Source organism: Lolium perenne, chromosome 6 (assembly GCF_019359855.2).
Source record: "Lolium perenne isolate Kyuss_39 chromosome 6, Kyuss_2.0, whole genome shotgun sequence".
Taxonomy (NCBI): Eukaryota; Viridiplantae; Streptophyta; class Magnoliopsida; order Poales; family Poaceae; genus Lolium; species Lolium perenne.
This window is the reverse complement of record NC_067249.2, coordinates 245,185,675-245,206,155: the sequence shown is the minus strand read 5'-3', so window position 1 is coordinate 245,206,155 and position 20,481 is coordinate 245,185,675. Positions and strand designations below refer to the sequence as shown.

Genomic DNA, 20,481 nt, shown 5'->3' with positions numbered 1-20,481 from the left:
GCGGCGGTTGCTCTTCCGTAGAGTTCGTGCTCCATTACGGCGGTTCTCGCGTCAAGGCCACTTCGACCGTTCCCGACGAGGCGTTTGGGCTCGCCGGACCACTTCGCGGACCATTACGACGGTTCAATGCGTCGAGGGCGCTCCGACGGTTGCCCTTCCCGGCGACTGCACCGTCGCTATGCACGCGGTGGGTGCGCGTCAGAAGGCAACCATGGGCTCGCCGCTGGGAAAATGGGCCTCCCCAGGCCAAAAAAAAAATACATCCATCTGGCGCTAAATACCGCCGGATTTCGGTCTGGGGAGCCCCAACGGCTAGAGATGCTCTGACTGAACCGTTTTCATCCGTTCGGATGAAAAAAAAAATCCTTAGGGTCTTAGATGCTCTAAGGCACATATCGCTTTAGTCTTTACTAATATACTAGGAAGCAATAGGCGCGTCGGCACGCCGTGCCCGTGGATGTATGCTAGCCTTTGCTAACAATTTAGCATGTATATGGTAAATAGCTTTATATTGTAACTGGGGGGCGGAAGTTTGTGGCAGCGATAGTGGTGACACAAAATAAAAGATAGTTCTTGTAGACAAAACATGGCAAAATAATTCAAGTCGGTTCGCACTGATAAAAAAATTAGTATACATTTCAGTTATCATTGCAGATATGGATATCTATTCTTCATTACAAATGTAAAAGTTATGCAACACCATATGGATGGACTATTATATATGTTTTCTTTTGTTTTCTTAAAGATAAGATGAGTGGATGCAAACAAACGGTAGTGCACATTCCAAAGAAAAAAAAAATATATAGCATATTTGCTTATAGGCATGCAGCTTAATGTGTACCAAGCCACGAAGAGCGCAACATATATGAACCTACTACAAAAAAAAGTATGCATTGTTTGCAACTATTATCTTTCATCTGGCTACATAAATGCCCTACGTCCACGAAGAATTAACATGCCAATATTAGTTGATAGCAACGGTATTACTATTGATTCCATTGTTTTCCTCTGGTCTCAAAAGGCATTGTCATTTTCCACATCCTGCATGAAGGCGGTTACATTTCAAAAAATCATTTCGGATGGACAAAGGGCATAACTGAAATTTTGAAACAAACCCAACATGAACATAGCTGAAACATGTACGTACCAAATACAACTGACTCCCACTGCAAGACAACAATTCGCATAAAATAGGGAAAAAAGTAAGCCAAACATTTCCATGGTAGGTGGACTGCCTATGCTATTGCTAATGTGCAAAGAAGAATATTTTTGTTTTCAGCGGTAGTAGTGTAACAGTGGTCATATTGACTTCTCTTACTAATGACTATTTTGAAAGGGATTAGAAAACCGAAATGTTGAGTCCTAAGATCAGATGAAGGGTACATTCAACATAACTCGTTGAACATTAAATTCATTTAAGGAAATTGGACAGTAATGATGTATTGTATTTATTTAAGGAGACCTGGACCAGAGCACAAACACATATAAGTTCTCAAAATCAAAATTGCAGGGCCTGATATTCAGTCATTTGCTTCTTTATAGTCGTTGTGTAAACCAGAAGTTGCGCATCCTTTCATATTTATAGAGTAAGCAGGGAGATACAACAAAAGGTAAGATAATTTAACAACAAACCAAAGAACATATTCATGCTACTCATATGAATCTGGTATAAATACAACTATGGGGCAATAGCACCAGCAAGAGAAGTTAAGAAAATAACTGTCAAGAGATCTAACTTCAGTAACCAAGATCTGTAAGTCAAATATAGTGCAATAGGAACAAAAAATAGGCAAACGCTTGTGGTGCCTGCTAAGCCACCTCACTTTCACCTGCCTTCAAAACCTCGACAACAATATCATCGAAAGTTGCAAGGAGATGCATAGAATGAAATAAAAAAATAAACATGATATGTCATGCTCAGTCTACAGTTGCAAATATTAGCATTCAAGCTACTGGTAAATCATGATATATTGACACATAAATCATTTCACTGGATAGGCTCTAAATTGTTGATGGATAGCTACATTTTAAGTACCCTTTGTTAGAATAGAGAAAAATGAGATATAACAATACGGAACGTCAACTCACTGTTTTCGATATCTTCGTATGTACATAAACTAATGAATCATCTAGAACTGTCACTGTTCACTTACTTGGCCATTGTGTTTATCTTGACAGACAATAGTGGCTATCCATATATGTCCATTAGACCAATTGCTTCACTGACACACAATCCATAGATAGCCCAATGAGGCGGTGAAGAGGGTTTCTAAGATTCTAGTCATGACTCGGATGGTGGCGAAGGCATCAGATGACGATTTTGTTCTAGCCATTAAGTAAACCTAGAAGATTCAAATCTTTGTGACCTGCAAGAGTTTCATCCAGGTGTTAGTTCACATGGCTCTGTAATAGAGTATAGGATTATGAGATACCAATTAAAGCAGTAACAAATCAATTAACACATGACTCTGTTGTAAACCAGAACAATGAATAATCAGTTAACTTGTTTTCCAATATGATCATCAGAAGTATTTCTCTACACTCTTATCATTAAAAAGGTATCTGCTCATAGAATTCTATAATAGCGGTGAAACATATTACCGAAAAAACAATAAGGTTTAATCGGTAAATACCACACCTGCTCTGAAAATGTAAAATCTCCGGTAGGCATTCCTAAGAAGTGAGCGCATATCATTACCTTGCGTGCAACATTAAACTTGAGCAACACGCTTGTTCTTCAACTGATATGCATCGCCTTGGAACCATGGAAAGAGCTGAACATGATCTAAGAAATAATAGCAAAACAAACCATGGAGTTCTCTGGAAGAAAACAATGCTTTAGTTGATTGTTGTTCTGATCAGCTAAAGACACAATGAGCTCTCGTATATTCTCAACTTAGGAGTGGCGTCATGAGTGGTGTCGCTGAACTGATCACACTAAATTAGAGGCAAAAATAAGTTGCCATTTTCTTGCAGCAATTGGTGTTAACAGCAAGACAACCTGAAAATAGAACAATCTATTAGCACCCACAGGGTTTGAATTTGTTTATGTTATTCAATGAATTATTCTGCCCCCCAAGCAAATGAAAGCGAAAGAATGAAAAAAAGAGATAACGGAAACCAAAACCACGAAATGTGCGTGTACTCCCTCAAGCTCCCATATAATCTAGCGATACATCCTCCATATTAGGAAAATCACTATAACAGGCCCTTTTTGCTAGCCCAAAATCATGGAAACTTCTTAAAGGTGTAATTTCTGTAGAAATTAGCAACCAATTTGAAAGTTCCAGACATGCTTGGTTTCAGGAAAATCCATCTAATTATGCCTGCACAAATTATAGATCTTATAGCTAAGAGCAACCATCTAATTTCAGCTACTGACACAGAAATTTCTTTTATGGAATCAGAGATATGTCGTCTAAATAATACTTGATATTAGAACACACCTCCGGTTTCTCTTTGGCTAGGTTCGGAAGTAGTATTCAAAACCAGCCAGTAGCTTTGTATTTTCGAACATCCAGAAGCTGTTGAGGAGACTGACGGAATAATTTGCATACATCTTGCTTGCCAAGACCTCTAAATTAGCATCGCAACACTATAAATCTCAGCTGTGATTTTCCATCACGTCCGGCCTCTGAATTCATGCACCTTGAAGTTTTTGGAAGCAATATTTGTCATAAATATTCGTAATTAGTATTGAAATCAAATATGTTTGATGTTCACGGTGTTTACCTGCTGATGGCTATGAACATTTGATCTACATGAACTTGGTGGCAGTAGATGATCTTGGAAGTGTTATTTCCTAATTAATTTACTGATGTTGAAGCCCGTAGTCCCCTTTTTGGTAGAGTACTTAAAATTTCATAACCATGCTGCAGCTATTAGGCTATACGTTCATAGCTGACAATGCATACCATCCAAACTGTCGACTCTCAGTACACTGCAATGCAAATGTAGAGTGACAGGTCAGGTCTACTCTATTGCTTGTCAAAGAACATGCAAGAGGCAAAAACCTAACGTTCAAGCATAGCATGTCCAGTGGCAGATGATGAACAGTAAAGTGCAGATTTCAGAAAGAAAAGTGCAATACACCGCCTAGTTGTAACTTGTAACTATATACTTGGAAATAACAAAATACCATATACTACTTACTAGAACCTGACTTCTGCATGAACAACCATTTAATTGGGCGACCTCCACATTGACTAAAATGTATCGATAAGTAAATCGAACGGAAGCATTAAGACCATACACACATATGAGGAAAGAGAGAGGTTACAGCTCGTGGAGGTACCTGTCGCTGCAGACGGGGACTGTCTAGTGCCACTAATCCACCAATCGTTGACGAAAAGCATCACAACCACCAGGTAAGGGCGAACCAACCCGTGAGCATGAACTCCGCTGCTCCCCCGCCGTGCTTTCCTGCAGCCGCTCCATGGTGGACATCAAGCGCGACATCAGGGACCTCCATCCGCGTCGGGTCCTGTCCCATCTCCATCACCGGCGCAGTCGAATCCCCAAGCGTCCGCCCAGGAGATTTGATGGTGCAGTTGTCCAGGAGGCCCATCGAGAACGGCACGCCTTCAGGGATCCGCCATTGAGCAGCTCGCCATCGTCGTCATGAAACGACACACCCTCACAGGTGCACGCCATGGTGAGGATATCCTCGAGGAGGCCGACCACGGGGGCGTAGCGAACCAGCGCACGGTCAAGGAGCTTCTGGATGAACTCGATGGGGATTTGGCCCGTCCGCCAAGGAGCAGCATCGATTCCTGCTGAGAGGAGGCCGGTGCCTCAATTTTGATGGAGTGTGTCATAGAAGGCACGGCGGAGTACCTGGTTGAGATAGGGGTGGAGATCAGGAGGAGGGTCAGAGGAGAAAGCCAATCAACCAAGAATGCTCCGTCTCCAAGATCCAAATCGAGAGAGGGGGAGGAGAAGGCGGCGGCGACCTCCCGTGATGGCGGCAGCGATGACGGATGATGGCGTGGAGCTGCCATGGCATCTCGGGGGGGGGGGGGGGGGGAGCGGGGGCACCACCCCATGGCAACTCGGGGGGGGGGGGGGGGGGACCTGGAGAAGAAGCTGGGCACACCGAAGGAAAGTGAAGAAGAAACGTCTCGGTCGACTCGCCGGTTAAGCGGCGACCGCTTCTTCGCGATGTGTCAGGCTACAAAGAAAAAATAAAAAAGGTAAGAGGCCTTGTTACCGGGAAGGAAGCCTCATAGCCGGTATCCGGTTGCTCATCTAGGAAAAAAACAAAAGAAAATGTAAATGAAACAGCAATCTATGTTACCTGGAGGTGCACGCGTCGGTATAATATTGGAAAAAATTACGCATCAACAGGACCCAAATTACTATCAGGTTAGCTAAACTGTTTAGCAATTATATAGGGTATAATATACTATAACTGTATGAGCTAATCACCAATCTCAGACTGCATAATTCATAAAAGTGTAGGCACCAGTGAATTCAACGATTTGGCTGCAGCTAACACCACCATTATACATCCATGCGATAAGCACAAGGTTTGTTTTGGTAAATACAGACAACATTATCATTTTTCTGCAATTTATGGCCAGAGAGAAAAACAGAGTAAATGTAGATGATGAAGTACCTCGCGTCACATGGACATGGCTCAAAATTTGTCGTAAGAAATCTACTTTGGCATTCTAATTTATGAAGGCATAGTGTATTTTGAACTATTTAAGATTCATTGGCGTTCTAATTTCTGCAAGGATAAGAAATGAAGACGTACTGAAACGACCTCACTCATTCAGAACTTCTCGTGCATGGCCCTGCAATTTAAATCGAGTCACCGTCGCCCCTCTGCATCCGTCCTCCTCCGCGGTCAGCAGCTCTGTCTTCCGTCCTCCACAAGCTCCCAGGCCCTCCTCTGGGCCGCCGCATCGCAGGTCCTAGGTCGTGATTGTAGAAGACCCCAGCTCGCTCGTGATTGATCACAGGCCCTCTGTGCCACCCCATCTTAGATCCCAACCATCCTCACCGCCCAACTCCTCCACCTGCATTGCGCCGCCGACCCTCTCCACCCGCGCTTGCCTCGCCGCGCAGCCGCCCCTCTGCGTGCCGCGAGGACCCCAGCAGCGCCGGCAGCACGGGCCATACTTCTGGTGCAGGCGCTCTGGCTCCACCTTTCGGCTCGAGGCCGCCGGCAAAGGCACCGCTCAATAGCACATAGCAGAATCACCGGAGAAGAATGGCCATCTCCAGCTCCACCGGTCTCCGCCACCAGCCTCCACAGCTCCGACTTCAACATCCAGCTGCAGCCTCAAGCCAGCTCCATCTCTAGGGTCGTATCTGCATCAGCACGTGATTTAATACCAGTAGCAGCCATCAATGGCAATAATACCATCAGCAGCTATCAATAGCTAAATCAGTCAAATCAAAGATGAACCTGATGAAGGGAATGCCAAGGATGGAGCCCATGAAGCCAATCAGCCCGAACTCCACCAACAACCATTGTAGACTATTGTCAGAGAAATGTTCCTGGAGGTTTCCTGTCAATGAACTGATCTGCAGCACCAATGGAGGTTTACTGTCAGACAAAATGTTCTTGGTGGCATATTGTTGAGATAAAAAATAAATCATAATGAGTACGATCAGTTTATACATTTAACTCCATCTAGGACCTGATGACATATTAATGCAAACTTAAACTTAATTCAAACACTGAATGCAAAAGAATTCAAACAGTGCAGCTTGCACAGTGCCCAACCACCCTTCTCTCTCTCCCTCCCTCTCTCTTTCTCTCTCGGAGCATAAATTATGGATTATCTCCCCAATTTTTTGTAGTAGCAGAGAACAGGTGATTAGTATCTACGGAATGTAAGGTCTATGCATGTGCAAGTAGATAGCAGGTGCCTTGTTAAGATCAATCCAATCTTGCAGACATCATGTGGTTAGTTAATAGGATTAAAATATGCCCACAACCACCAGAGCATGGCGTATGAGCTCAAAATATATCACCCAGTAAGGCCACTGTTCGCAATTTACAGGAGTTGCATCTCAGATATATTGTCAGCTTTGAAAAATAGTAGTCCGTACAATTTTTAGATCCATGAAAAAACTTTTGTGCCCCTGGGCATAAAAAAGACATGCATTTTCAAGTAAAAGAAGTAGCTTGCATTGACATTCAACAGCAATGCAAAATCAAGGACTCATCAGTCAAATAAACAGATGTATATTCTCTCATCATCAGCTACCAATAAAGGCAGCACAAGTCCTAGCTACACAGCCACCCAAAGTGACCACACCATCATTAAGTTCATGGGAAAATTCTCAGGTTGCTGCTTAAAAAATCACTGACAATTGTGGTATGAGTCATCAATAAAGATTATCCAGTAATATTTAGACGAATGCAAATATGCATATCCAATTATTCCAGAAACAAACTACGAATGGCTAGATTCTAGTGCCACAACACTTATCGAAAAAAACTTATGCAAGGTCGGGAAGCTCTCTTGAGACATTAAGATGAAAATGAAAATTCTTGCACGTGGCAGTAAAGAGCTTGGATATCTTCTTTTAGCATATCATACAATGTACCTGCTGCAGCTTGCCTCTCTAGGGTCTTGTCTCACACATTGGTCAATGGACCCAAACGCCAGGCAAACTGTGATAAGTAAATATCCAGAAAGACATATAAGGGCACACGCCTCACACGCTTAGGCGTGTGTTCAAGAAAAAAATATCCAGAAAGACGATTTAGCCGAAACAATATATATAATAGTAACATAGTCGGCTCTTATCCAGTCTTAGGATAGTAAGTAGCCAAATACATTAAAGATGATTCTAAGATAGTTGGTCAATAGTTGAAGTCTTCGTTTGAATGTCAATAAGAGTAGTATTGTGCATATCATGTCACCTTGGAGTGAGGTTTTCGAAAATTATCTTTTGAATGAGTTGGTTCTATAAACGGTATTTATGAATTCTCCTAGGACCTGGGAACCTGTTTGAGCTGCTTGTCCTTTTGTCCAAGCTACAGATCGGCATTTTGGTACTGACCTACTAAAAGTCTTAAACAGAAGTGGTAATGCCGATTCTGTCAGAAACACTGAAAAATAGGAACAATGAGAAATAAAGAAAATCTAAAAAAGGACCACTGAAAATAGAAATAGTTAGGAAGAAAGTTAATCTGCAAAGGACCATTCCAGCCTATACTGGGATAGTATTATATGAACCTTTGATATCTTATCACAAGTATTACGTTTGGAAGAAACTACAGAGTAACCTATGACCATGATGGGCACTAAATCAAAAGTTAGCAAAATATAAATGTTCTATATTCTGATTAGAAGGTCAGTAATCATATCGCCACATATAAATATCATGAACATGATAGTCAATGATAACATAAATTGTAAAAGCAACTTGCGTTCTCAAACACTCTCTAGTTCTACTACCATGTTTCTGAGGTATGTATGTCATGAATAGATGATTGCTGCACTATTGAAGTTTTTATTCATTATTCATCTTGGATAAATGATTCCATCTTCCCAGGGAAAATAACATGAAGATGAAATTAAAGGGAACTACAGTTCAATGGAGAGATCTACTGAAATATTGGAACACCTAATGTTAGTTTGTGTCATGTATAATGTGGTTGATGATAGAGTTCTCCAAATTTTAATTTCCTGTGCATATTTAACATACGTAAGTTGACTGGAGGCTTTCAAATTTTCTACATTCTGAACTTAACCTGAATGTGTGGTAAAGAAAGTAGGTAATTGAGACACTCCTAATTGTTCAGAAAACAATGTGTTAAGAAAACAGTTACTATGTAATTGATAACATGGAATCCTGCACCACATTTGGTTAAGCGCAAAATCAGCTCGTCGTAACAAATACCCCCTTGTTCTCTGAAGAAAGCCGAATTAACAGGGATAGGTCACCTGCGGCATCAATTATATAGCCCCCACCTCCTATGCACTACAGATCTACTTTATCAAAATTAATTTCTCATTTTATTCTCTGGGAACTGTTAGTTGAATATTTTAGAGCTATCAGTACGAAGTTCAGTGATAAATACACGGCTAATAATTTAGCAGTGCACAACAGGGCTTGCCTGGAGCTTGCATTTCAAATTTCAGCACAATACTATTTTGCGAAAGGGTCATAAACATACTAATGGTCAAAATCGAGATGCTTTCATGATGTATACACAGTAGGATGCCAACGAAACATACCATTCCAGCAGGCATTACATCCGGCAGATTCCCAGGCTTCACATTCATGATAAAGACAACACGGCGATTCTTCAAAACTGAAGGGCAAATATTTATAACAGAAAACATCATAATGGATAAGAGAGCAAAATGAACAAGAATCATACAAGTTCCTTCTATAGTTTACTACTTACAACAAGTTCGTCGGGGCTGAAGAATTATCAAGGCGGCATGTCGGTTATCTCTCGGAGAAACAACTAAGATGTCACACACTTTCTTGAGGAGGCCGCAACAGCTTTGATGATCTTGGTCCCGCTCCTTCATCTCCCTGCTGTCTGCCACCGCTCAAAGTCAGCAAGCGGACTGCTGCACACACAAATGTAAAAAAAATCATTACAAAGAAGAGAGATGCATATTCTCATATGGACATGGCTCTTGTTTATTTTCCTCTCATATACATGATTTGATTTTGGTAGTGCTCTAAAAATTAGAGAAGGAACGCTGAGCAGGAGTGGCCTAGTACCAAATAAAGGGGATATTGGCATATAGTGGTCAACGGAGTAGCTGCACTGCTTTTTTAGTGCGCCAATGAAACCCATAAACAAACAAGAAGTTACCTAGCATACCTAGCAACATACCAAACCTGCAAGACCAGGCAAAGAGCAAGCCTATCTCACCAATGGAAAGCGATAAACAAGACAGAATCCTACCTAACAACCCTAGCAACCCAACAAAATTATGTTTTCTCAAGGCCCAGACCTGAACCTGAATCTATCTTGTTTACAAACGAATCCTGACACTAAAACATGAAGTAGAAGCACTCATACAAGATCAGATATAATTAAGCGCAGAGAGAGAGAGATGAGATTGGGGTGTCTGTGTCTCCCACCACCCTTGACATGGCTGCTGCACGTCCTCCTCCAGAAAGAGAGGGAGTGGGAGGGAAGGAGGGCGCAGGATGGGAATTTACCGGCGGATGAAGCTGCTCGAGCGCAGATCCGGTGGATGGGCCGGAGCAGGAGCAGGCAGCGCAGGGGAACTTTGATTTCTGGGAGAGTACCTTCACAAAATGGCAAATACCTGACTGCTTGAAGTACTGATTAGGATTTACTTTGGCCTCTCCATATAAAATAAGTACATGTACATATAGTTTACAACAATGGTGCAACAACAACAGTACTTTACAGAGGCTAAACTCCACGCCTCCAGCCCATTGTGTACCCTTTTTTTTTCTTTCGCTATGTTGCAAGAATGAGTCCCCCCCATCGGAAAAATTGATGATAACCCCCCCCCCCCCCCCCCAGTTGGCGCGCCTTTGATCATAACCCCCCCTTTGTGTCGCTGACATGTGGGGTCCGGACCCACATGTCAGTGACACAAGGGGGGGTTATGATCAAAGGCGCCCCAACTTGGGGGGGGTTATCATCAAATCTCCCCCACCCATCATAGCAAAGGCTGGAGAGCACTTATAACAAAATAAAAAGCAGGGTGACACACCTGTAGCTACAACCTAGGTAACACATGTCACATGATCTCTTGGGGACTCGCATTTTATATGCAAGTATAATTATATGTCAACATATCTTCCAATTTAAAAAAAGTAAGCTACCAGGACATAAAATCTCATATTACAATTTACACAGAATATAGTTAAGGTAGAAACAAAATAATAAAATGTTTGAATTATCTATAACAATATATGCAACAAAACATATCTTAATAGTTGATCCGTGTGTGCCACTACATGCATATTTACAACTCCATAAGTTACAAGTGAGTGCATGCACACTGAGAGTCCGAGACATTGATAACTGACCTGCACTTCAGATTTATCTTCATGTAATGCTTTCATATCCGGTGCAATTTGTTTCAGCTGCAGAGCATATATTATTATATAACAGAGGTCAAGAAATATGTAGGCAGCTCCACTTATCTGCTAGTTATGAATTGTAGAGTTCAAACCTGTGCTTCAGGTATCATCCTTCTCATTACACTGGAGTGTCTGTCAGCCTTTTTCACCATCAAACTTCTTATGGCTTTTCTCACTGAAAGATCCACATAATCACATGGAAATGTATGTATAAAAACTACCAAATTAAAGCACTCAAACCAGAATAGCAACAGCACAATTTATCCAGCAGTCTGATTTTCTTCGACATGAATGACACTCATCAACAGAAAAAGTAAAACTCAGGCAAATGTCTTAAACGGATGCATACAAAAACACAAGCACGAAGAGCTCATAGTCCGTCAAGCACACGTGCACATCCGTTACATTGAATTAAGCTAAACTTCAGTTATTACACACAGGCAATCGTAAATAGTTTCTGCATCAAGATCAAAACGCTGCAAAGAAAAGTTCCCTGTCTTCAGAATCAATCTGCTCCAGCATCCTTCACGTCAACGGTGAACTCGTACTCCTGGTCGCAGCCCAGGTAGGAGTCGGACATCAGGTAGATCATGTAGTCCTTCCTCCCTGGCTCCGCGGCAGCGGTGAACTCAAGCTTCACACGTGCCCTCTTCTGGAGGGCGACCCTCTTAATCGCCAGCAGCTGCTTGGTGGAGCCAGAGGCGTCGCCGACCACCAGCCACCAGCCTTCCTCCTTGGGCTTCGGGAATCTCGGGGCATGGACCGGGCCAACCTCAGAAGATGGCAGGTTCGATATGTCGCGCTCCAGAGTGACCTGCAAAGTTACGTTGTCACCAGCCCTGATGTCGTCGCCCTCGCGGACCTCATAAGCCATGTCGACGTTGGGGAACCGTTTGAAGAATTCACCGATGTCCTGCAGCTGAGAGTTTGATAGCTGCAGCAGATCCCGCATCTCATCAGCACTCATCTCAGCCAGATCAAAGATGCTCTCGATGGGCTTCTCTTTATTTTCCATGCATCTCCGGGCAAGGTCCTTGGTGAAGTGTGGAAGCTGGAGCAGCACAGAGTCACGATCCCACATGCCTTGGGTAACCATCTGACTCAACTCCATTGCATTCAGAGCAAGAGTGAGCCATCCACTGCTGGAGATAACATCAACCATTGCCTGGAGCAGTCTATGGGCAGAAAGGAGGATCTCCCGCTGGTCAGCTGCCAGGTTCCCTACCACCGTGTGCCTTGCAAAGTGGGATTGCAGTAGAGCGTTGGCCTTCACATGTGGATCACCATACTTGGGCTTGTCAATAGAAAATCTCTGGTGACGAACTAGCCTCTCAATGTATTCTTCTTCACCTGGGCGAGTTGGAAGCTCTGCGTACTCTGATGCAGAAGCTAGAATTTCCAGGAGGCCTTTCATCTTCGTCTTCTGAGTGAGCATCGAACTGAACCGTTCAATAGTCGTGTAGCTAATGTAGTAGTATGCAGCAATGAGACCAAGGTTGAGCGGCTTCAGGTACATATCCTCCTCTACAGATACACACTTGCTTGATTCTAGGTCATTCAACACTGTCTCGATTAGCTCAGAAAGATGATCTGACAGATGCCTGTGACTTACACCCTGCAGATTGTAGTAGTTAGGGTTCTTGTTCAGCCGCCGGTACATGAAAGTCCAGGTAAGATAGTCCACGGCATCTTGCTTGTTTTCTACAACGCCGACAACAACCTCAGCATTCATATGGTCATGCAAGAAATGGTGAAGATGACTCTCCACAGGGAAGGCCTCAAAGAGGAACTTCTTGTAGTATTCCTTCCGAGGTGCATGGCACAATATAACACACTTCCCCGAGCTATCCTGAAGAGGCCTGCTAGCGTGACCCATCATCTGTAGCAGATCAGTGATTGGATAATCGGTATGAGCACTCTCCCTGCCATCATAATATTGGGTTCCCATCACAACAACTAGATGAGCAGGCAACGATCTCCCCCAGCACATTGTGCTACTCGCAACACACACTTGGATCCTCCCACCAAGGAAGAGCTGGGTTACAAGTTCCTGGTCAAGGTCACTAAGGCCCTCATGCAAGTATCCCACACCGCATCTCAGTGTATTTTGAAGTGTTTCTTCATTGACACCTCCAATAAAAGTATCCATCTCATCTGTCGACCCAAGAAGGAATGGCGTTCCACCAGCCTCAGCACTTGAGTATGCGCACAGGTCCAATGCAGTCAACCGTGCATGCTTACGTGTCGGTACAAACACCAGGGCAGGCTTACCACTCTTTGCATGTTGTGTGATAGCAGTGTATGTAGGCTTTGCCATGGCTTGCATTCTTGCCTCGAAATTTGCTATATCCACACCCTGAATGTGTATTTCTAATGGAACTGGCCGCACTGCTGGAGGGAAGTTGAAAAGACCATGAGAGGTGGCGCCGATCCATTCTCCAAGATCTTTAGCATTTCCAAGTGATGCTGAAAGCGCCACAATCCGAATGTTACTGCCAATATGGCTTGAAATACGCCTCATCCGAGAAACAACGACTTCCAGGACATGCCCCTTTTCAGATCCAATTAGATGAAGCTCGTCAACAATAAATAAGCTGACTTGTTGGATGTGCTTTCGCTGCTTCCAACGTCGAGAAAGTGCATCCCACTTCTCAGGAGTACTAATAATGATCTCCCCTTTGTCAAGAAGCTTCAAATCAGCTGCAGTTTCACCAGTTAGCTCCACTACACGGGCAAATTCTCCAAATTTCTTTGACCAGTCCCTGAATCTTTCTTTCGCAAGAGCCTCAATAGGAGCTATATACACAACCCGCATGTTAGTTTCCCCAGATACTGCCTTCTGATGGTTCCTTAGTATAGCAAATTCTGCGCATATTGTCTTGCCACTGCCTGTTGGCGCAGCAACCAACACGCTGTCGTCACTGTTATACAGGACAGTGAACACTTGAGTCTGGATGGGGTTGAAATGTTTAAAAGCACTATAAAGACCTTCATATCGTGCATTCCTCAATGCAGTAACAGGTAGTGGTTGCAGATCAAGCAATTCAGTTGGAGGAGCATATTTTTCTGGAAGAATCAAGTGCCTAAAACAGACAGGAAGAATTGTCTGTGAACCAAGCCACTTGTCAGACACGACACGTATAAAATACTGAGGAGGCAATGGCTCATATATCGGCACTGTAAAGTGAAGTGTGTGATCTTCATCCACATACTGCTTCTTAAGCATGAAGTACTCATGGTGAAGAATGTACTCGCCATCATTGTCCTCAACTATAACCCAAAAGGCCTCAACATATCCATGTACCTTATCATCCCACTGGAAATCAGGTGTTATAGTCAATTCAAAACCCAAAACTGTGCGAGTAATAGGTTGAACATGGGCAGACAGGTTCAACTTTGGTAGCTGGTGGATGCACCTGTGCAGCTGCTTCCCCATCTTTGGGAAACGAATTAGCTCACCGATTTCCTGTGATGATAGGTCATAGTACCTCTCCCAAGCCAATTCTTTTTTCTCCAGTTTCATCAGGATTTCCTTTGGAATACCAGGAAACTGGCGCAAGGGTGTTTGGACACTCCACATCTGCTTATCAATCATCTTACAAAGATTGAGAGCCTTCTCCGCTAATTGAGCCCATCCTCTCTTCAAAACTATCTCAAATAGTGCTCGTAAGAGGCGGCCAGCACTCTGCGACATAGAGAACAAGAACATATAAGGATAAAAAATATATAGGAATACTAGGCAAATAAACAAGCCGTTCAAACATTGTATTAAGCTTTAAATAGAGAATATGTTACCTGTCTGATGTAGACCATATCAGAACCAAGGGAGAGGCCCTCCAATTTCAGCCTAGATATATATGCTTGCAGCAGAACATTAATCTTTGCACTGGGCTCCTCCAGACTCTCTTTTACAGGAATTGGCACACGATCCAAAAGTTTTGCCAGCTCCATTTTCTCATCTTGCCTGACACTAACATACTTGAACTCTTCACTCAGGGAGAACAGGCGACACAGCTCAATATCACCCATTGTGGGCTTCAGATACTCATTATATGTCGAAATAGTCCCATGACTAATATAGTAATAACTGGCAATCCTTCCAAGGTCAGTAACCTGAAAGTATCCTGTTTTCCTGTCATACTTCACCAAATTATTCTTATCCAACAAATTTGCAGCAGAGTGTACCTGCAGCAGCACACAAGAACAAGAATCAGCACCAGAACAGGCACACAACATCAAGAGCGCATCTAAAGAACCATATTAACAATCCAAGCATAAGAAAATTGCCAACTATATTGCTCGGATACTTCTCTAAGATTTTAGACCAGTATCAAGATGCTCAACAAGTTATCAAAATAAATCAATATATGGAACTCATCAAACAAAACGAAAATAGCAGCGAGTTCCTTTCTTTTCATATTACCATAAAACACTCCACATCCCATTAACTGGTAAAAGGATGATACCTCATCCACCTTTAGTTTTTCCAAAACTAATAGCAAGCAGATGCCTGCTGTCAATGGATTATCCATGTTACATTTTTGTATCTATCTAGATGCCTACCCATAACACGCTGTTAAAAATTCCACAAAATAAATTTCCAGCACAAGTGCTACATTGATATGGTTAATGCTGTTACTAAACATTGATAAAAGAGGATGTTTGATTTATGTGAGCATTCTACAAAACGTGCAACTGCACACATATGGCAACAACATTATGCTGCAACGGGACTAACAAAAAATACATAACCATACGAGCAGAGAACAATTTTGCCAGATCTCAAGGTAATCCTCAAATGTTCATTCAAAAATCGATTTTATTACTCCCTCCAATCCATATTAGTTGCAACTAATATAGATGTATCTAGACATATTTTAGTTCTAGCTACATCCATACTAGTGTCAAGCAATATGAATCAGAGGGAGTATTATAATGATATCAGGTCCGCCCTCCAATGAAATTAACTTAAAAGTGTTTTAGTATGTTGTAATGTCCCAATGATGTCATTGCTCATAGTAACATGCCACTTATTCTATTTTCACATTTCATGATGAACATACCAACAGACACCCATAAAATTTAATAATTATTTATTTACGAAAGATTATATGCCCATGAAACTGTAGAACACTAAAGATTCAGAACCCTCCCCCCAATCTATGAAGTTGTGGGAACGGATTAGATGAAACCTAGGAAATATGTTGTTCAACAAACAAATGAGCCTAAGAGAACTTGGTTATAGTCAAGTACAAACAATGAAACAACAGCTAAAGTAATGCTAGAAAGTAAATCACCAGGATGATGGGATTACGTTTCTTCAAAAACAAACAGGCATGGGTATAGAATGTACTTACCAAGTCAGCTCTCCTTTCATCTAGTGTTTTGTCGGTCTCCATGATATCTGCTGGTAAACCATACAGTGTTGGATTCCGAAGCATCCGTATGTAGAGGTAAGTGTAGCCAAGCCACGAGCATGCTTCCCGAGCATTCTGAATAGTTCCCAAAACGATCTCTGCATTTAATTGATCTGCCAATTTGGATATGAACTGACTCTCAATAGGCAGCTGTTGGTTCATAAGGGAGAGGTAGTATTGCAATTCACTGTGGCCAGTCAAGATTATTCCCTCTCCATGTGTGTCATACTGAGGTCTACCTGCACGACCAAGCATCTGCATGACATCCAGAGGACTTAATTCTGTCCAAGCACCTTTTTCCGGATTATAAATCTGAGTACCCTTTATAATAACAGTGTGAGCAGGCAAGTTGACACCCCATGCAAGGGTAGCTGTCGAAACAAGGACCTGTATATGCTTATCAGCAAAGAGTTCTTCAACCATTTCACGGTCTACCCTTCCCATCCCAGCATGATGAATAGCAAACCCATACGGCAGAAGGTCTTTAAGATCACTGCTTTTGACAAGCTCTGCCTGACTGCCAAGGATCTCCTGGCTTGCACTCTCGTCCTTCAGAAAGCGAGTCAACGTGTCATTAGCCAAGGCAGTATCTCTGATGGCACGAGCAGTTTTCGCTGTCTCCTTCCTAGAGTGCACAAATATAAGCACTTGATGCTTACCAGCAGCAGCCATTACTTTCTCATAACAAATCTCATTCATCAACTGAAACCTCTGCAGTGGCTTCCTTACAGTGATCCCAATGTACTGCTGCGCAAGAGGACAAGGTCTGTAACTATTATCAAAATGGAAGAGACCTTCAGAGCGTACACGCAAGAATACAGCAACATCTTCATAGTTAGGGAGGGTTGCAGAGAGACCAACTAAGCGTATATGTTCCTTGGTTGTCTCAATCTGCCGAACTGTTCTAGAAACAATACTCTCCAGGACTGGCCCTCTGTTATCATGAAGTAGATGGATCTCATCAATGATCAGAAGCTTTACCATTTGAGTATAGGTTCGGTCACCCGATTTCCTCGTGACAATATCCCATTTCTCAGGTGTTGTAACAATGACCTGTGTTTCATCAATCTGTTGTTTCGTCAGGTTCTGGTCTCCACTGAGCTCCCTAACAGTAAGACCGAAATCTTGCAGCCGCTTGGACAAATTTCCAACAACTTCGGCAACTAAAGCTTTCATTGGGGCCACATAGACGATTTTGTACTTGGTATTGTCGAACTCACCATCCTTCATATGCAGACCAATTTGGTGAAGGATTGTAAGCACAGCCACATTTGTTTTACCAGCACCAGTTGGAGCGCAGAGAAGGATGTTATCTGGTTTGAAGAGGGCAGTACCATAAACCTTGCTCTGAACCCTGTTTAGTTGTTGCATGCCAGCAAAAGCCGGTTGAGCCCACGCTGGGATATCAGATATCTTCACAATCTTCTCGTTAGTTCCATATGGCCTAGGTTTCAATGCTGGCACATGCACTTCCTCATACCCCTTATGAGGGGTTCTAAACGATCCATCAGGAAGTTCACATTTCTTGTTGGCCATCAGGAGACCACCTTGGTGGAAAGAGAGGTTGTCAAGATCAAGCAACTGTCTCTGGCCCTTCAACCAGCCACTCTCCATATCCCGGTCAACTGCCCGACGCTCCCTAGGACCATCAGCACCAGCACTGTCATTGTTTAGAAGCCTCTTTGCCTCATCCCTGATGCTCTTCTCCAGATTCTTCTGCCTCTCCTTTGCAGAGGCTCTGGTTGCATGTAGCTGCTCCAATATCGGAACTAAGCTTGGGTTACCCATCATCTCTTCCTCTATCTTCTTGCGCTCCTCCTGATCTTCAGCTCTTGCCAGGCGGGTACACCAGACTATCTTGAAGCGGTTGCGTAGTACGAGCTTAATGAGATCGAATTTCTCATAGTCCAACTCCATGACAAGGCGATTCTCGACATCCCTGTCATCACCCTCTGCGATTATCTTCAAGATCTCCTCGGCAAGCTTCTGGCTCTGCTGGGGGTCGATATCAGCATATGCTTGCGTTATCTTTCTCTGAAGCCAGTAAGCATCAATGTCTTGCACGTTTACGTTGAGCCCCTCATTGGAGTTCTGCATATCATCGTCATCCAACTCACCCCCCATTTGCATGCCTCCAGGACGGTTCAACTCAGCGACGTCATCATCATCCTCATCCAACTCGTCTTGCACCTGATAAAGACAAACACTGGGGGTTATACATACGACACGTTCCAGAACTTCCAGTCAGGCATAGCAAAAGGAGCAGCAAGGTGTGTGCATACCTGATCAAAATCACTTTCCTCGTCGTCGTCGTCCTCTTCGAACTCGACAGCAACTCCAATATCATCATCCATGGTGGCGTCAACACCGTCACCAGAGGGCGCGGAGGCGGGATCACTGGCATCATGGAAATCCGTGATGAGCTTCCCGATGGAGACGAACTGCTCAAACATCTGGGTGGGGATAGGGTTGAGGAGCTTGTCGATCTCCTTCTTCTTGTCAGGGTTCTTGATCTTGTCGTTCTTGAGGATGGTGAGCACCTCGTCGGCGGCCCCGCCGAGCACGTCCATGGGTTGGCCCCCAAACTGCTGCTGGATGACGCTGAGCATGGCCTCGTAGGCGGCGCGGGTCTCCTTGGTCTGGGGCTTGTAGACGACGTCGTCCGCGAGAGAGAGCACGCTCTCCTCGCGGGCGGCGGCGGAGCGGCGCCTGCGCTTGCGGGGCAGGTTGTCGGCGTCGCCGTCCCCGGCGCCTGGGGCGGAGGCGGAGTCGCGCTCCTTCTTCTTGCGCGACCTGGTGAGCCGCTCCTCGAGCTCGGGGGGCTTGGCCTGCACGGCGCGGTCCCCGAAGGTCTTCTTGTCGATCCTGCCCCAGAGCGTCTCGGGCTCGCCCGTGGGCTCGTGCGTGTCCCGCGGGCGCGAGTCGGTGGTGAGCACCAGGCTCGAGTTCGCGCGGTACTCGTACTGCTTGAACCGCGCGTGCGCCTCCGCGCCCCCTCCGAGGTTCGCCATCGCCGCGCCGCGCGCTGCAGCAAGCAAGGTGAGCACCGAATCGGGTCGGGAGTTGGTCGGGCTCGAATCGAAGCAGACGCAGCAGCAGCAGCTAGGGTTTGAGAAGGGGAGGGAAGGCTCGCTGGTTGGTACCTGCGGTTCAGCGGGTCGGTGGCGCGGCTCGTGGCGCGGCGTCCGCCGCCTCGGGTGGTAGCGGCGCTCCTTCGTTCGCCAAGCGGCAGGTCGTCGACGTCGGAGATTGGGGGGAAGGCGGCGGTGCGAGATTTTTGGAACAAAAGGAGCAGTGGCTAATAATCTAGGTCAGGTCAGGTCGGCTGGAGACGATGAACCGACCATGCTAAGCTTGGGGGCTCGGCCCATGTGTGAGTCGGTATATGTTGCCTAGCGCGACCGGACAGGGCCGATCGCACACACCACAGTGGTGATATAGGAGCCAGCCCACTATGTACTATATATTTTTTTAATATATATATACCTAATAATAAAGGAGCTAACGTTTCCTTGGTTTGGTCCGTATAACCAAAATTTCTGCCAAAAAGTTTCGTCAACGTTTTTTTTTTGGACCGTTTTACCCTCCCACCAAATCACTTAATACACACATATGCCATTGTACCGGTTCATGAATAAAGATTCGTTCGCACGAGTTGACCGCCCTCGCGGAGCTCCTCCCGCATCCTCTCAGCTCCGCAGCCTCTCAGGTCCCCTCGACCCTCAGCTCACCCTCCGCCGTTACGAGTCGCCCCATCCTTTTTTGGTCCCGTCCAGCCCCACCTTCTCAGCACGAGCAAACGCCTCTGCGCACTCTAGCTACCGGGCCACGCAAGCAGGCGTTGCTAGGGGTTGTCGGCCATGGCGAATCCGTACGGCGATGACACGGCGCTCAAGAAGCAGCAGATCGAAGCGGTTGAGGCTGAAGCCGCGTTCATGCTCCTCCATTACTCCGACCCCATCCGCGTCCAGCTGACCTGCCACTCCCGTCCCACGGCGGATTCTTCTGC

General features: G+C 44.6%; 2 protein-coding genes and 1 long non-coding RNA gene across 9 annotated transcripts; all 3 read right to left on the bottom strand.

Annotated features, from left to right (window-relative positions):
- Window positions 1-664: 664 nt before the first annotated feature.
- Window positions 665-5,011, bottom strand: LOC127305623 (uncharacterized). Of its 5 annotated transcripts, none has more exons than XR_011747822.1 (6): window positions 4,295-5,011; window positions 3,733-3,940; window positions 3,447-3,648; window positions 2,699-3,001; window positions 1,148-2,366; window positions 667-1,041 (listed from the first exon to the last, which is right to left on the bottom strand). It is a non-coding gene; the product is annotated as an uncharacterized lncRNA (long non-coding RNA). The 5 variants fall into 5 exon arrangements; XR_007854043.2 differs by having other exon boundaries at window positions 668-2,366; window positions 4,295-4,836; window positions 4,953-5,011; XR_011747823.1 differs by having other exon boundaries at window positions 671-1,041; window positions 2,154-2,366; window positions 4,295-5,006.
- A 456-nt stretch (window positions 5,012-5,467) lies between these two features.
- Window positions 5,468-11,286, bottom strand: LOC127305625 (uncharacterized). Of its 3 annotated transcripts, XM_071822947.1 has the most exons (7): window positions 11,148-11,286; window positions 11,002-11,058; window positions 10,156-10,233; window positions 9,380-9,551; window positions 9,207-9,283; window positions 6,416-6,534; window positions 5,468-6,318 (listed from the first exon to the last, which is right to left on the bottom strand). In XM_071822947.1, the coding sequence occupies exons 4-7, from the start codon at window positions 9,507-9,509 to the stop codon at window positions 6,186-6,188; spliced, it is 459 nt and encodes a 152-aa protein (XP_071679048.1). In that variant the 5' UTR covers window positions 9,510-9,551; window positions 10,156-10,233; window positions 11,002-11,058; window positions 11,148-11,286; the 3' UTR covers window positions 5,468-6,185. The 3 variants fall into 3 exon arrangements, with proteins under 3 accessions (XP_071679048.1, XP_051192087.1, XP_051192089.1); XM_051336127.2 differs by lacking the exon at window positions 10,156-10,233; XM_051336129.2 differs by lacking the exon at window positions 10,156-10,233 and having other exon boundaries at window positions 9,380-9,548.
- A 76-nt stretch (window positions 11,287-11,362) lies between these two features.
- Window positions 11,363-19,812, bottom strand: LOC127305624 (DExH-box ATP-dependent RNA helicase DExH12). Its single transcript, XM_051336126.2, has 5 exons — window positions 19,616-19,812; window positions 18,755-19,497; window positions 16,413-18,662; window positions 14,851-15,240; window positions 11,363-14,740 (listed from the first exon to the last, which is right to left on the bottom strand). The coding sequence occupies exons 2-5, from the start codon at window positions 19,481-19,483 to the stop codon at window positions 11,561-11,563; spliced, it is 6,549 nt and encodes a 2,182-aa protein (XP_051192086.1). The 5' UTR covers window positions 19,484-19,497; window positions 19,616-19,812; the 3' UTR covers window positions 11,363-11,560.
- Between the last annotated feature and the right edge of the window lie 669 nt (window positions 19,813-20,481).

Excerpts from the sequence above, each read along its gene's own strand:
- LOC127305625 (XM_071822947.1), bottom strand. The coding sequence starts at position 9,509 with ATGAAGGAGCGGGACCAAGATCATCAAAGCTGTTGCGGCCTCCTCAAG. Across the intron at positions 6,535-9,206 it reads ATGTAATGCCTGCTGGAATG|ATCAGTTCATTGACAGGAAA; the intron begins GTATGTTTCGTT and ends TTGGTGCTGCAG. Across the intron at positions 6,319-6,415 it reads CTTGGCATTCCCTTCATCAG|ATACGACCCTAGAGATGGAG; the intron begins GTTCATCTTTGA and ends GTGCTGATGCAG.
- LOC127305624 (XM_051336126.2), bottom strand. The coding sequence starts at position 19,483 with ATGGCGAACCTCGGAGGGGGCGCGGAGGCGCACGCGCGGTTCAAGCAG. Across the intron at positions 18,663-18,754 it reads AGGAAAGTGATTTTGATCAG|GTGCAAGACGAGTTGGATGA; the intron begins GTATGCACACAC and ends TGTCTTTATCAG. Across the intron at positions 15,241-16,412 it reads ATGAAAGGAGAGCTGACTTG|GTACACTCTGCTGCAAATTT; the intron begins GTAAGTACATTC and ends GTGCTGCTGCAG.